The sequence below is a fragment of the Lissotriton vulgaris genome, chromosome 11 (assembly GCF_964263255.1).
Source record: "Lissotriton vulgaris chromosome 11, aLisVul1.2, whole genome shotgun sequence".
NCBI lineage: Eukaryota > Metazoa > Chordata > Amphibia > Caudata > Salamandridae > Lissotriton > Lissotriton vulgaris.
The window spans coordinates 1,040,681,398-1,040,697,110 of record NC_141699.1 but is presented as its reverse complement, the minus strand read 5'-3'; the positions used below and the strand labels follow the sequence as shown (position 1 = coordinate 1,040,697,110).

Sequence of the window (15,713 nt, the reverse complement as noted above, 5' to 3'; positions counted from 1 at the left end):
TGTAGAACCGTATTCCTTCAGATGTTCCCTGTTCTTGGTAAAGTACTAGACAGAGTTCTCTAATGTTGTAATATTGGTCATGTTATGTTAAACCTACATATAGAGCTTAAATTATTATTGCCTGCCATTCAGGACTTCACATCCATCATGGTGTGGATGACTAATAGCCCTACCTCTGCAATTTATGTCAAATTTCTTTACCAGTGTTTATGCCCCTTTCAACGGTGAATGTTTAAGGTCTCTCCACAGCACACTAGATCTAAAAAAGAAAAACATTCATACTTGGTAACAGTGGCAAACTACACATGGCGAAATTGCTAAACACACTACAACCAAATGGCATCTACCTGGACTGTTTTCTCCTTTGTGGCCTTCTGAACAGCTCCTCTCCTAAGTACTGGAGATAAAAACACGAACTACTATATTTCCTACTCTTACTCGTCCATCCACCTCACTTAGGATTCAACTACCTAACCTTATTTACAAATCTGTTGACGTACAAATATATTCTACCCATCAGAAAAAACTCTACTTCCCTGGTTGTAATCTTAGCACCAACTACTTCTGTAAATGCGCAAAAACAGCAACAAAAAAACAAGGTACCCATGTTGCTCTCGCTCCGGAACTTGACCTGTGAATGCCACCTTCAGGCATTTAGGACAGATATTGACCTTTTTCTGAAAGTATCACTGCCCCATGGATTTCCTTTTATTTTACCCTGTCATTCAGATTAGTGATCTTGGCGTAACACATGCATGGTGTTTCCCTACAAACCATGACCAATGTAAAGCTTTGGAAATTCGAAATCCCTGTTACCCAGATATAATCTTACTCATGCAAACCTTTATTATAAAATTGATCATCTTCCTAGTTCTTCTGTAAATGAACACCAATATTGGTTATGTGCACAATGTAACACGTCATTTCTGCTGCCTCTAAAGCTAGGTCCTCCTTGCTGTATTAATGCACCTAAATTAAGTTGGAACACAGAACCTCTTACACCCTTTGTGCCTGAAAGAGATTATTTGTTTGCTCATGATAATCTTCATATAAGATTGTATTGGGATTATGAAGGAAAAAAAAGCTTTTTGGTTTTGAGACCGTGAAAGGTAAATCTGGGTTGCCCATTGTGCTCCCTTACCTCCTACCATTCTCCCTCCTTAATCCCTTACCTCCCACTATTCTCCCTATTTGCTAGTTATGGATCTGACAACACCCAAGTGCTGCGGGTTTTTGAAATCGTGTACCTCGTTCTTTCTGTCCTGAAGTTGAGGTAAGACCACCACCTTTCCATTTTCCCCGCGTGTTTCATTTTGTAGCGATGTTGATTTGCAAATGAAAGGAATTGAATACCTTTTCCTGTTTTTATGGGTGGATTATGACTGTGTGCCTAAGCGTGATATTTGTGGGTGTGATGTTTGGCAATAGTAGTTTTGAAACACTGACGTGGGCCTGCTGTTAAATGGTAGTTTTGCTGATTTCGATGGTGCAATCTTCAAAGGAAAGGCTTGATTTCCTTTAATATTATCCTTTTCTATTTTTTAGATAAATAGGGTAATGAAACAGTTGAAAAAACTGAAGGATCGAACAGAAAATTGTTATTGCTGTAGTATTCTGTACCTGATTATTTTTGTTTTGTGAATATTTAGTCACTTGGCCAGTAATCTCTCCGAAAAAAAATAAGTTTGTCAAAACTATTAATGAATGCAACCTTTGTAATGAGCTATTATATCTAACTAAACTTGGTTGCATTAAGTATAATTTATCCTTTAATGTCCTTTAAATGTTCAAATCGGTGAAATCTAAATAATTGGGCAATGACTTTTTTAAGCTCATTATTCGAAATGCCCACTTTAGACTGGCACAGAGGTCACTAATTATTGAAATGCTCTTGAAAATTGAAAATAGAACAATATATAATGCACAAATCAAACATTTAAAGCAGATAGATAAATATCAACGGGCACCTTTCTGTTTCAGCCTTAAAATTGCTCTGAATGCAAAATTGAAAAAAACTTCAAGTTTTTGTACATGTAAAAGTCATATACGTTCCTTCCAAGCAAGGATACCACCTTTTGCATAATTTTATAAGAATCTTTTCTCTAAAGCAAGTTCTACACAGTCGAGATGATTAGATTTTTTTAATTGAAACAAACATTTTGGGCAGCAAACAAATTAATTGATTAAATGATCTCATATTCTGCTGATCCTGCATGTGGGATCTGGCTGTAAGGATTACCTTTCCACCTCTCTAGGTTCCAGAATTATGAGGATGTCTGCAGAAGTGTTTTTATCAATTGGTCTATAAAATAAGCAAAATGTGGATCAAGTAGCCAAACCTGCTCGTTAATTTTTAATGTCCTTATTGGAGAGCCTCGTCCTTTTGAGATTGGCCGTATTGATTGTTTGTTCTAGTGGCATCGAAGAATTCTATTTTTCTCAGAAGTGCTACTGAAGGATTTAGTTATTGTTGAGTGTGAAGTGTTATCTTTGAATATTGCATCTGGTGATAGCTGTGTTACGAAATGTCCATGACTTTCATACCAATATAAAAGCTATTTCAAAGGTACAGCTATTTCAAAGGTACAGCATATCACAGGTAAGTGGTATCATATTTTCATATCTAAGGCTAACCAAAAAGTTGACAAGTCATGTTTTAAGTTTTGCAGCATAATAGAAAAAACATCACAAACCTTAAAACATGTTAATTACATTAAACATTTTCTCACAGTTCAAACGAAAATAAATGCCTTAAAGATGCGGGGCCAAAGTCCCTGACCTTCCTATGTTTCGAGTGATGGTGTGAATGGTAGGTACAATGTAAGTGTTCACGCTAGAGCCTAAGGCGGGAATAGTAATTGTAGATTGCAGTTTATAGTTCGATTGCATTTATATCTCTCTTCGTTTAGCCCGTACAAAAAAAATCCACATAATTGATTGTGATTGGCAAATTCTGTATACTTTACCCGGCAGTAAGACCAACGACCCTTCCTTGTCTCTCTGACTTGAGAGCCGCGGCATGCTTGTTTTCCTTCATGCACCTTCATTGACCAGTTCACGTTTGCCTAGCACGCGCATATAACGGAAGCTTTTGAATATGTGCAAAAGAAGGCTTGCCAGGAGGGGGTTCACAGCAGACCATCAAATCTGTAAATAATTGATGAATTTTTTTGTTGTCCCTGACTAAAAAGGCTAAAACTGTGCATAATCACGTTTTTGTGTGGAAGAGCAAAGATGCTTCGGCTACTCACTCATTCATACATATTTAATATAGTGCCATCTGGTTTTGATTATGCAAGCTGCAATTGAAACTGTCAAATGCAAATAACACATGAAGTCATACAGTATCTGTTTAGGGAACTTATGAGCAGATTCAGTACAGTAAATAACCGATCTCTGCTTCACCTATTCTTTCCTACCCCTGTCCTTGAACCATACTGAGGAAAGAGTCGAAATAAAGATTGTTCTACGTTCATTGTTCTTTCAAAATACAGAATTGTATCTCTGGTTGAGAAAACTGCCTTACTCACTCATGTCTCCTTTTATATCGGGTGGAAAATGGGCTTCTGTGCAGCCTCACAAACGATTGTGAAGGAAACACAATGTATCTGCTGACATGCCTTGTTCTTTATTGCAAAAGCATCATTTTTTTGAACAAATTGAACTTTCAGTTCTTCATCATTGGCTCTAAATTATGTGATAGCCATTGAATCCAGAATCCTACATTTTTACCACGTTTCCCTTTAATAAACCTCAGATCATCCAAAATGGGGATGTCTGACTGATTCTGAAAGTTCCGAAACCTCATTTGGTCAGGGAGTGGTTGGGGTCACTCCATTGGCTCCCAGTTAGGAAGTGGGAGACTTTCACGGTATAATGTATGGTCCACAAGGCTCTCCACCAGCAGGGCCCTTGGTATTTGAGAGCCACCTTTACCTGGTATTTGCCAAATAGACAGCTTAGATCCACAGCAGGTCGATCAACCCCAGGTTTCGGAAGGTTAGAACGGGCGGCCGTGCATTTTCTGTAGCTAGGTTAGTGAGCACTATATATGTGTGTGTGTGTGTGTGTGTGTGTGTATGTGTGTATATATGTTGTGTGAATTCTTATTTTGTTTTGTAAGCATCTCAAAACATGGTTATTTTCTCATTCTTTTTGATGCCACTTCCCTCTGTTTGCTTTTGACCAGTGTTATCGCTTTGATGCCTGGTGGCTTTATGTGCTTTACAAATCTAAAATACTAAGACATTTACAATAAAATTAAACCTGGGGCTAATATATGGGATAAAGTAACCCTTGCCATAAATTAAAAAGAAATTTCAAGTCAGAGGAATCCTCTTAACAGAGCAACAAGGCCAAAAACAGAGTTAATACGTTTATAGTTCATGGAACTCCGAGGTGACTGGCAATATCCTTATAATGCACAGCAGAGGGTACTTTATTTCTTAAAATAGCTGGTCACACCATAACCCATCTCACTTGGTGTGGTGCTCTTTCATATGAAGGAAATGAGGATGTTTTTAAATATCAAGAATAAAATTTGAATCTCTGTACAAAAATAAACGCAACAAAAAAGATAATTGCTTCAAAAATATATTAAAAGCAGTTTAATTAAAGCCTGATAAAAAATAAAAATAAGCTGTACCATAGAATGTGTTGAACATGAATAGAGATTCTTTCTCCCCTCTAATTATGTAGAGCATGAAAAAATAAACATATTTTTTTAAAGTAGTTTTTATTTGCATTTAACAAGTTGATAATCCAGCCGTGCCTGACAATTGGGTTTAGTTAAATAGCATTACATTAGTATTTGAAACATCAGTCAAACAAGTACATACTTCACCCATGGGCGTCCCACCTAGCGTAGGTGTCAACACTGTGTAAGGCTTCATGTGCATAGCTTGACTGGGGTGCAGTGCATGAGCCGTGTCTGCAATGGTCGGAGCAATGCAGGGGACATGAACTGAGGCGAAGGAGAGAAAGGTTAGGGGGGGCATGGTGGTGAGCTGGTGAATTGTCATTTTTCGTAGGGTTAAGAGACGGAGCGGTGGGTCTGCGTGTTATTGTTGGTAGGGTGGCCTAGTTCATTTGTAGGGGAATGCTCGTGTGCACCTAGTGTTGGCGTTATCGCAGCGGTTGGGGCCCACTCACGGGGAAGTGTGGGGGGGTGTGTCATCTGGGTTCCCTGTGCGGGACCAGGGGGATTGCGGGCGGTTCCCTCTCCCAACTGTTGAGAGCATAGGAGAAGACCAGCCCATTGCGGGGAGAGAGGTCAGTGGTGGAGACGCCATACCTCCTTGGAACAGAGTGTATCTACTGCTGCACCCCACTTGTGCAGGGCTCCCCTCCAGGCCTCAATTGGCGGGGGCAATGGCGAGCGCCAGTATACTGTTATGGTGCGCATGGGCATCGAATCGCAACTGTACTTTGTGGTTTTTCTGTCTCCCAAGGATTCCAAGGGAGCATGCCTCTCAGGAAGAGAGATCTGGTAGCCCGGTAACCTCGTGGAGTGTGATGTACTATGCGCCAGTAAACCTGAAGGGTCGAGCACGACATGTGCATAAATGTGGCACCTTGGGTTTCCTCTGTAGATTCTGATGTGCTCCTCAGCGCCAGGAAGCCGCTTGGCCGCAGTGCGCTTTAGAAATTTCTTTTTCATTTCATTTCATCTATAGTGTGGCAGCGGCAACATTCGAACTCTGTTTCTGGGAAACGGCGGTGTATTCGGGTATGTCCTGTGTAATGGGAAGAATTGTATGTTTTTAAAGCGTGCGTTTCGGGACACCACATCTGGAAACTCGAAAGCTCGCTCACACTCGTTCTCGTTCAGGGCTCATCCGAATTCCTCCCATTTAAAGGGTAGAAAGGAGGTAGCTGCCAAGACTCCTTTGACCTTGTACAGCCAGATGATAAGGTGGTGTCCTAGTCCATTCTTGGGATGGCTTGCAAGATTGGGTGCATCTCGGGCTCCCCTTCAGTGAGGTCTCAAAGAACCGCACATGTATGGAGAAGATGTCAATGAAGTAGGAACTGGCCTTGCGGCAGCCCCCTCTCTTCAACCAGCTGGGCAGAGGGTCTCCCTTCTTGACGAGATTGCCCACCCCGAAGAGAGAATGGGCAGCCCAAACCCATAGTATAATGGTCTCAGCCCGAAGAAGGTCGACCAGAGGAAGCTCAGAGTACAGAAGGAGATGATGAATCCTGGGAATGTACGTCCGCACATTGCTACACGTAGCGTCCATGCAGATGCGGGGTGAGAGCCTGGAAGGCACAATCTCCTAAGACCTGGAATGGTCAGGGGGCCTCTCTCAAATAGCGCCCAGCTGTCCAATAGGACAGCCACTGTCATTGCGCCGCTAAGAAGTACGCTTCAGTGGATGGCACCTGAGGCCTCCAAGGTCCGTCGGCAGCTGCAATTTGGATAGAGCCTCCCGGCGGCGACTCGACCCCCAAAACTAGACTGATGAGGAGGCTGTCCAGCTCTCTAAATAAGGAGTTTGGGGGAGGGGACACCACCGGGATGTCCGCGAAGTGGTAGAGGAGGCAAGAAGGGCCACCATTTTCACCAGGGCTATCTTACCTATATGAGTCAGAGGTAGGGTGCTCCAGAAGCGCAAAAAGACAGTGATTCTCTCTAGAGCTTTACTGAGGTTCCCCTCATATACGTGGGCAGTTGAGTGTTAGAAAAGGATCCCCTGGTAATGGAGGGTCTGAGCCTGACAATGAAGGTATGAGGTGCCAAGATATACCTCTTGCAGGGTCTGCCCAGGGTGGAGCGGGTAAATGACGGATTTCTCCCAGTTAACCCAAAGCCCTGCCACAGCAGCAAACTCGGACAGTGCATTCCAGATGGACGTCGGATCAGCCGCAATGTCTTGTACATAGAGGAGTAAGTTCAGCATATAGTGATGTTGCATGGGTTCTATCAGTTAAAGGGGTGCCCTATTCCTGGCCCCCTCTGTGAAGGTGCACAGCAATTAGCTTCTTTGCGAGTGCAAACAAGCGGGGAATTGGGGACACCCCTGTTGTGTCTCCCAATGAATGGAGAACCGGGCGGATATCAAGCGACATAGGCGCACCCGGTAGACCAAATTGGAGTATAATAGTTTGGTGCAGGTCAGAAGCCGAGGCCCTATCCCTAAGCGAGCCAGCACAGCAAAAAGATCACACCAGGACAGGGTATCAAACGCCTTCTCCAAGTCTAAGATAAGGCATGCCACCCGGGGGAACATACTACGCACCCGGTCTTGTATATGAAAGAGACTGGGCATTTACTGCGAAGTACTGCGGCCGGGAACTAATCTGTTCTGGTCAGAGTGGACCTGCCCTGGAAGCAGCTGCCCGTATTGAGCTGCAAGCGTCTTGCCCGGTATTTTATAGTCCGCTCCAAGAATGACAATGGACATTTATGAGGGAAGTCGTGCGGGTTCCCTGATTGGTTTTGGGATGGAACCCAGAAGGGACTCTCGTAAGGAATGAGGGTGGAAAAATAAACATGTTGCCATAAATATTGCCTTTCTGCTTATCCATGTTCATCTAGAAAAACAAATCTAAAGGAAAAGCCACATTTCGTTTTCATTTTTTTAAAGTACTTTTAATTTTGCTCTGTGTCTTGCCTTTCTTCTGCTGGCTTTAGCATCAGACATTGTAACATCCAAACTCAACTTTTAATAAGTTATGTGGCTACGTCCTTTCTTTATTAAAGTCAACTAGGGATGTCCCCCGTAATAAAGAAATTAGCTACTGACTTTTATGCGAGGATTGCAGACTCCCCTTTATTACACACTTTTTACACTGTATCTCAACAAATGGGATGGAATAGGTTCTTTCTCTTTTTGCTGCTGCTAATTTTCAGTCTCATTGATTTGCACTTAAATGCTTTGAATACCAAAAAGGTTTGAGAACTGGAAATTACTAGACCCGTCTAGATCTTTTTAGTTGCTCATTGTTACATGACTGTAAATTGAGCTTACATTTATGGAGTATTTTAATTGTCACCAAAGTGAGTTGGCCTTTAGACCTAACACGGGGATCATGTGCACATTTATCGAAAGTTGACCATGTGTTCTTATTCAATGAGGAAATATTTTGTATATAGACTAACTTGTTTTAAGTATGTTCCTGCTCTGGAATTTAAGATATTTGGAGTCTGTGCTGATAGTGGTTGAATTTAGTGTTTCTCAGAATGTTTTCATAATAAAATATCAATTCTTGAGTTACTGCTCACTCGAGGTAAGTGTTGACAGCTGTCGGAACCAGAAAACCACCTGCAGCATGCACTGCGTTTTCTATAAAAGGCAAACTTGAATCTTCATCTAGTCAAACAAAGGGGTTCATCTAGGAGCAACAGTTAATTCTTTCATTGCCTTAGTTAGGTACACTGATGGGAACATTGTCAATTCCAGTTTACAAATCACCCACTCAGTTTTCCACACGAATACATTTTGGCAAGATTCGGCCCTTTTCTTGAATTAGTGGAGATGGATGCAGGTGACGGCTTTTAGAGGCTCCCCTTGTTACAATATTTTCACTCTGCAGACTCACATGATAGCAAATGATCAGGTCTGCTTATCAATAAGCAAGAGCGGATCAATCATTTTTACTTTCTGATCTGTCCAGTTATTTAGAGGCAAATGAAGCTTGGCTTTGAGGTGGGCAGTGAAGGAAGCTGGTTCTTTATAAGAATATCAAAAAGAGATCTAATTGTGTAAAGAGTGGAGGCGTTCCCTTAGAAGTGCCATGGGGCTTGCTATGGCAACCCCAAGGTGCTCTACTAGGCGGTAGTGTGGCCGAGCAGCCATGGGCTTTTCAGAGGAGTTGAAGGCCTCTGGAAATGCACACAATAGTCAGCTCAGGCCTTACAATGTTCGGAGATGTAGGGACACCATTGCCCCTCTTCTCCACGGCCCAGAGGCGACTGGTGCAGAGGTTTTAAGTGTTCGGTTTCACGGTCATGGAGTCCATCCATGAGCCTTTGAATACCTATAGGTTGTAGGAAAGCAGGTCTGCTGCTTCTGAGGAGGTCTTCGTTGCTGGGTGAAGTGTTTGCAGATCTCTCGCGCTTTGGGGACTCAACAGCTGCAGGATAGTTGACTTTTGCATGTTCAGAGACATGATGATGATCGTATTGGTCTAGCTAAGTGAACTAGCTATGACTCTCCCATAACGCTATATATTTTTCTATTGGAGTGTTCACTGCGCCTTTCGGCGTATTATTGGCGGCCCCCTTGAACCTGTCCCTTTTAACATGACGATGTCCCTGATTCCATGGACGGATCCCAAGCACATCTACCGTTTACATACAATGCACCAAAGCATGGAAACACTAAACCCCGCTTAGACTGGCAATAAGACAAGCAATATGACATAACAGATAACCAGTGGCGGTATTGCTCTTCGATAATAAGGACCATTTCCTTGAACCGTAGACAGAAAGGTGATGTATTTTGAGTATATTTAGAGATACTAGATACTATTACACCCTAGTCAGATTATTCCGCTCTGGCTTTATAGGAACATCTTTATGACCCAATAAAATGATCTAACTGCTGACTTCAGACAGTTCTCATGGGAATGCGAGAAAACTGGTTCTTGATCGATATAGATATATATGTACAAATAGCAGGTACGAAAATGTGTATAGATAAAACTAATTGTATAAATGGTATAAAAAAAAACTGTGTGCTATGTATAGATGTTATTGTAAAGGTCCCTTCTTTGACGGCCATGTGGGAATACTGTTGATTCCTTACTTTTGTTTTCTTTTAATTGTATCAATGTTATTTGAACTTAATAAAAACAATTAAAATTATGCATTTGGGTCGATGGAAAGGAAGCCTGTACTGTGCCTGTTCTGTTAACCATGAAACTCAATGTTTTCACTGTACAAAAGCCACAAAGCTTGTATTATAACTTTATAAGTGCAGTCTGAGTCGGGGAGTCGGGATATGTTTCGCCCTATATTGCTGAAACTGTCATGTACTGGGGGAGATGTTCTTGTTTGGTTGCTAGAGCTTCAAGTTGACCAGCTGAAAATCTGTCCTTGTTTAACCGAACGTGGGATCTTGATATCTATCTTTTGTCACTTTAGGCTGCAGCGACATGAGCGAACACCCGAAGAAGAGGAAAAGGAAGACTTCCTATCCATCTCGCTACTCAGGTCAGTGTGATGGGAGATGGTGTTCATTTGCAGATGTGGGATCATTAAAATGTCTGTGTTCATTTCTGCCTGTTGTAGCCCCAGGTGGCATTTAAATACCGGATAGATGCCTCCGCTTGATCATGAATAAATAAAACTGTTCACTTTCATCTGAGAAGCGCTTGCCTCCCTTTTAAAAATGTTTGACTTCTGGCTGTCATCTTCAATCTTACATTTTTGCTATTTTTATAGGTTCTTCGGCAGTGAATAGGCATGTTGAGAACAATGGGATTTTCTTTGATCACTGTTACAGCGTGTGCTCTTCAATGCAAAGTGATCCCAAAGTATCTGAAAGTGACGGTAAGGAGTGCGTTGCATACGGACATATTAATGGGGTCGAAAGTGGGTTCACCTAAAAAGTATTTTAATAACAAAGTTGTGGTTCTGTGAACCGAAAATTAAATCTTGCCACCTTTTTTGTTCCTCTCTAATCTAATTAGTGTGTGTGACATTTGCCCAGACCCAGAGTACAGCACACAGATCTCAATAACAATGGCACCCCTAAGGAGAGCTGGGCAGTACTGAGGAGGTCTTGGTTCTTGCTGACTTCAAATGTCTTGTGTATGGTTGGACGTTAATAATGCATGGATTGGACAACTGACACATTACCTTTTACCTTCTTAAAACCGATCCTGATAAGTATTCCGAAAAACATCCCACTTGCGTTGGGTTCCACAAAATGCCAAGACCTATTTCTGTTGCAAAGTCATCCATAAATTGGCCCTGGCAATATTATTTAGTTCTAAAATCCAGGTTTCCGAACTACAACCTAGTCTTTTTTTTAATCGACTTTGTTAAACGTTTTTGCCTTTAAAATTGCAGTCCAGTTTATCTGGTTACCTTGCTTGGGTGGTGGATGGCGTGCTTTTTTTTAGGTTGGGTGTGGGTGGTATTTTTGCTGCAGAAAAATTGTTTTAAAAAGTTGAAGAAACAAGAGACTGAATGATGTTAGTTATTATGCGTACACAAAAACACAACTTGGAGACCTTGCCCCAAAAGAATAAATCATGTAGCACAGATATTCTCAATTCCTAATTCTTGAATTTGAAATGCTTTGACTTGCTAGCTTAAAATGTGAAACGAGATCGGTTACAATATTGCTTGCCAGTGATTTTAATGAAAGTGTTTTTTAAATGAAGTAGCCTTACTTGGCCACATTGTTTGCAAGTATACACTGAATAAAAAGTTAACATTGGTTGCCTCTTAAGTGTGTACCTAATAGAAATGACACAAAAGTGTACTAAAAAGTGATGGTTATTGCAACTTGAATGAATCTCTGCCTCTGATAAGGATATATGTTATTACATTGCATACTAATACCACACATGCCATTACAACGCAGGTATTACTACGCGATGTCGGACGACGACATTCCATTACAATGCAAATTTTTACCACGACTATGCCTTTATCACGCATGCCATTACAACGCAATGGCATGCGTGGTAAAGCTATACTTGTGGTGAAGTTTGCAGGGTAAGTGACTACCCTACCCCAACACAACCCTTCCCCACCCCATCCTCTTGCTACAATAACACTACAGTACCCGGCACAACCCCTCAACACGAAACTAAAACACTACACAACACTACCCTAAACCCAAATCCCTACACTACTCAAATACTACAACACTAGCCTAAACCCTAAAACACTACCCTACACAAACTCAACAACAGTACCCTAAACTCTAAAACACTACCCTAAAACACTACACTACACAAACACTACTACACTACCCTAAAACACTACACTAAGCCCTAAAACACTACACAAACACTACGCTAAACCCTAAAACACTACACTACAACACTACGCTAAACCCTAAAACACTACACTACTCAAACACTACTACACTACCCTAAAACACTACACTAAGCCCTAAAACACTACACTACTCAACCACTACTACACTACCCTAAAACACTACACTAAGCCCTAAAACACTACACAAACACTACTACACTACCCTAAAACCCTACACAAACACTACCCTAAACACTACACTACTCGCACTACTACACTACACTAAACCCTAAAATACTACACTACCCTAAAACACTACACTACATAAACATTACTACACTAAACCCTAATACACTACACTAAACAAACACTACAAAACTACACAACACTACAAAATAACGCACTAAAACGTTTAAAAAAAAACACACAACACCTACATTACAACACTCCTTTTACACTACCCGCCGCCATTACACATTACGTCGCATTCGTTGTAAAAACGCATGCGATATAATAGTATGCGTGGTTTTTACCATGCGTTGTAATGCATGCGATGTAATGGCAACACGTGGTAAAAACCGCGTTGTAATGGCTGTTCCCCATCTGATAATGACTCTGGCCACATCCCAGTCCATCGTTATTTTGCGCTCAATGCCACTTCAGTTTGGACACAGCCATGTACAAATCTGTCTTGACCCTGCTCCAGTGGGAACAGTCCAGCCCGAACTATGTAAATGTATTGCGATTTATATAGCGCACGTATCACCCGAAGGCATCAAGGCGCTTGCCTTGGGAACCCGTCCTGGTATTCCCCTGTGAGATAACCCCAGCAGGGTGTCCACAAGGTGAAAGCCAGGCATCCCGCCGCGAGGGGCCATAGTGGAGATTAAGCAAGCTATTGCCCAGAGTCGCAGAGTGTGAACCCATGAGTCAAGTAGGCACCGGAAAGAGAATTATCGAGTCCATGGAATTTTTTGAGCCCAAGACCCGCCGAGGCGGGGAATTGAACCCTGGTCCAGGACCGATCTCAGCTTCCGGGTCTGCCGCCTCTAACCCCTGAGCGACACTTCTCCACGGTCACGGCCAGGTCAGGTTTGCCCTGAACTGGAATGCAAGCACCTAGGACCGCATTCTAGGACTTGTCAACCAGCTGTAGGTTGGTTCCAGTTGTACAGTGTGCACAGCACCCACGTCTGCATACTCGTCTCACTTAGGGCGACGTACAAAAAGTTGATGGATCGAATGCTTGAATTCATCTCAGCCACTAGTGATTACTTGGGCCGTATAACAACCCATTGTTATTTTCTTTCTATTTGAGATAAGAGATGTCAATAGGTCCTTTTGCCCTGTGCCTGCTCTTCCATCTGAGTGGCATCTTTAGCTCCATTGTGATGCTAAAGTAGAGCAGCCTTAGTACTGAAACGCCCTCCTTACAGCCCCCCCCCCAACCCACCCAAACCTGCTTTTATTTTTGGGATTGAATCTACTTCCATATTTCACTCTCATCTGATCTAAATTTTGATTCTAAATGGACTTGACCCCTTTTGTAAACTTGACCCCTTTTGTAAACTTAGAGCTAGAGGGTAGCTCGTGTTCACTTCTCTCCAAACCACTAAATATCTAGCTGCTGCCACAGACCACTTGCAATAGGCCGGTCTATTCAGAGCCCACTGTTAAGGTTCTCACTTACTTTATTCGAAACAATTTCAGCTTATAGTCTGACTGCAATTACTAAACAGTTATACAATCGTATACGATTTTGGTAAAACCCAGCAAAACCCACACCCAGCCAAACCTGTTATAATCCTTTAATCTAACTATTTAATTGAACTGTTCAATATGTATGACGTTTACAAGTCCAACTAACCCCCAACTGGAAAAAATACTTTTTGGTCAAAACTTTTTCATTATTGCATTATGCAGCTTATTCCAGTTTCTCTTATTTTTCTGCCGGCACATGTCACCCTCCAGACCACTTACTTTTTTTTTTTTTTTACTTGTTTTTATTGACATTTTCAAAAAATCTTACAAAGAAAGAAAATTACATCATTATCATTGTGTGACTCTCTCGAACCACCTTTTGGCAAATAATGTTGGAAAGACCTTCTGGCCACACAGCATCCAGTGTGCAGTGATTATGAACAACAATACAGGCTCATGTAACAAACATATTTTAGGCCTCCCGATCCGTGTGGTCGGTCAGGCAATCCAGCAATCATCACATCATTTGATACAGTTCAGCCTGTAAGTTCTGGATGGGCAATAGATAGGAGCGGAGCGGCTGCCAAATACTTTTTGGGCGGGTGTAGGGACGCATACACATCACTGGTACAGTACAACATATCTCTGAGCCGTGCCCCAGCTTGCAGCGCCACTGTTCCACCCCAGGACAGGAACACCTGCCTTTTTGCCAGCACTAACGCAATATCAGTGAAGCTTCTTATCCCACTGGCCTAGCGGGAGTACGTACCCCAGGAGGGCCAACAGCCGTGTGTGCGGGAGTGTAACCTTACCCATTTGTTCAAGATGCCCAAACACCACTTCCCAGTAGGCCAGCATCGCAAGACAGTTCATTCATTTGGCAAGGAAGTCTGCACGCGCCATCTCACATCTCAGACAGCAGCCTGTCTTTGTAGGATCCATCTTTGCAAGCAACACAGGGGTGACATAGATTCTGTGTAGGTATTTGAAGTGCAGGAGTTTGTTTATAATTATTGGACACTAAACCAGTGTCTGTTCATAACAGTAGGCCCACATCTTCTCTGTCATAGGCTGTACTAGATCCCTCTCTCATACAGGGCGTGCTCCACCACCCATCACTGGTCGGAGTACCAGCGCCTGGCGATACAATCGAGAAACTAAATGCGTGCCATCGGGCGCCGTAGTAATCGTTAGTGGTTGGGGGGGTGGGGTCTGTAGGCTCCTCTGTCTCAGGGCGCAGCGACCAAAGCCACTCTACTTCTATGTACAAGGAAGCGGTCCAACGTGTTAACGTCCCGGTCTGTTGTCCAGTCTGCCAGTGTAGGTAGCTGACCGTCTCTGAACATGCTGCCCTGGTTGACTATTTGACAGCGGGTGAGCGTTGTCTGCGTCAGCATTTCAGTCCTGGGCGCTAGCCAGGGATTATTGAGAATCAGTAAATGTGAGGAATACAATTGCTCAGCCCCCAGATATCTGCGCAAGCGCTTCCACGCTCATGCTGTGGTTTATAAGGTATGTGAAGTAGTGTGGCTCACTGGTTAGAGGCGGCAGACCCGAGAGCAGAGGACGGCCCGGGACCAGGGTTCGATTCCCGGCGCGGCAGGTTTCTGGACCAGGGTCAGCAGACTCGATAATTCTCTCGCCTCAGTGCCCACTCTGCGATCACACTCGGCAACTCTGGGCATTAGCTTGCCTCATCTTCACTAACGGCCCCACCAGACCGCCGGGGATGCCTGGTCTCACCCTGGAGACACCCATTAAGGGACCATCTCTCAGGGAAGCCAGGAAGGGTTTCACAGCGGTCGAAGCGCCTTGGGACCCTACGGGTAAGTAGTGCGCTATATAAATGCCTATACATACATATCTGTCGGCGTTCTCTTCAGCTCGTTTGGAAGGATAGTGGGTAAGGGCGGGCCAGTGTGTGCTCGGGTCTCAGGAACTGCAAGCGTGCGTCAGAATGGTACCAGAAGTAGTCATGATATGACTGCGCAACTAAATAATACAGGTAGAAGTCGGGTACCGACTCTCGAAGGGTTGAGTAAGAGTTTTCTGACCCACCTGCCCCTCGCCC

The 15,713-nt window shown here is 43.0% G+C and overlaps 1 protein-coding gene across 2 annotated transcripts in view; it reads left to right on the top strand.

The window, feature by feature from the left end:
- ZNF639 (zinc finger protein 639) overlaps positions 1-15,713 on the top strand; it is a 38,258-nt gene that overhangs the window by 9,567 nt on the left and 12,978 nt on the right. For both annotated transcript variants that reach the window (XM_086944378.1, XM_086944377.1), the window contains exons 2-3: positions 10,091-10,159; positions 10,391-10,498. In XM_086944378.1, coding sequence (XP_086800504.1) covers positions 10,102-10,159; positions 10,391-10,498 — 166 coding nt within the window. In that variant the 5' untranslated portion in view covers positions 10,091-10,101. The remainder of the gene's footprint in view (positions 1-10,090; positions 10,160-10,390; positions 10,499-15,713) is intronic.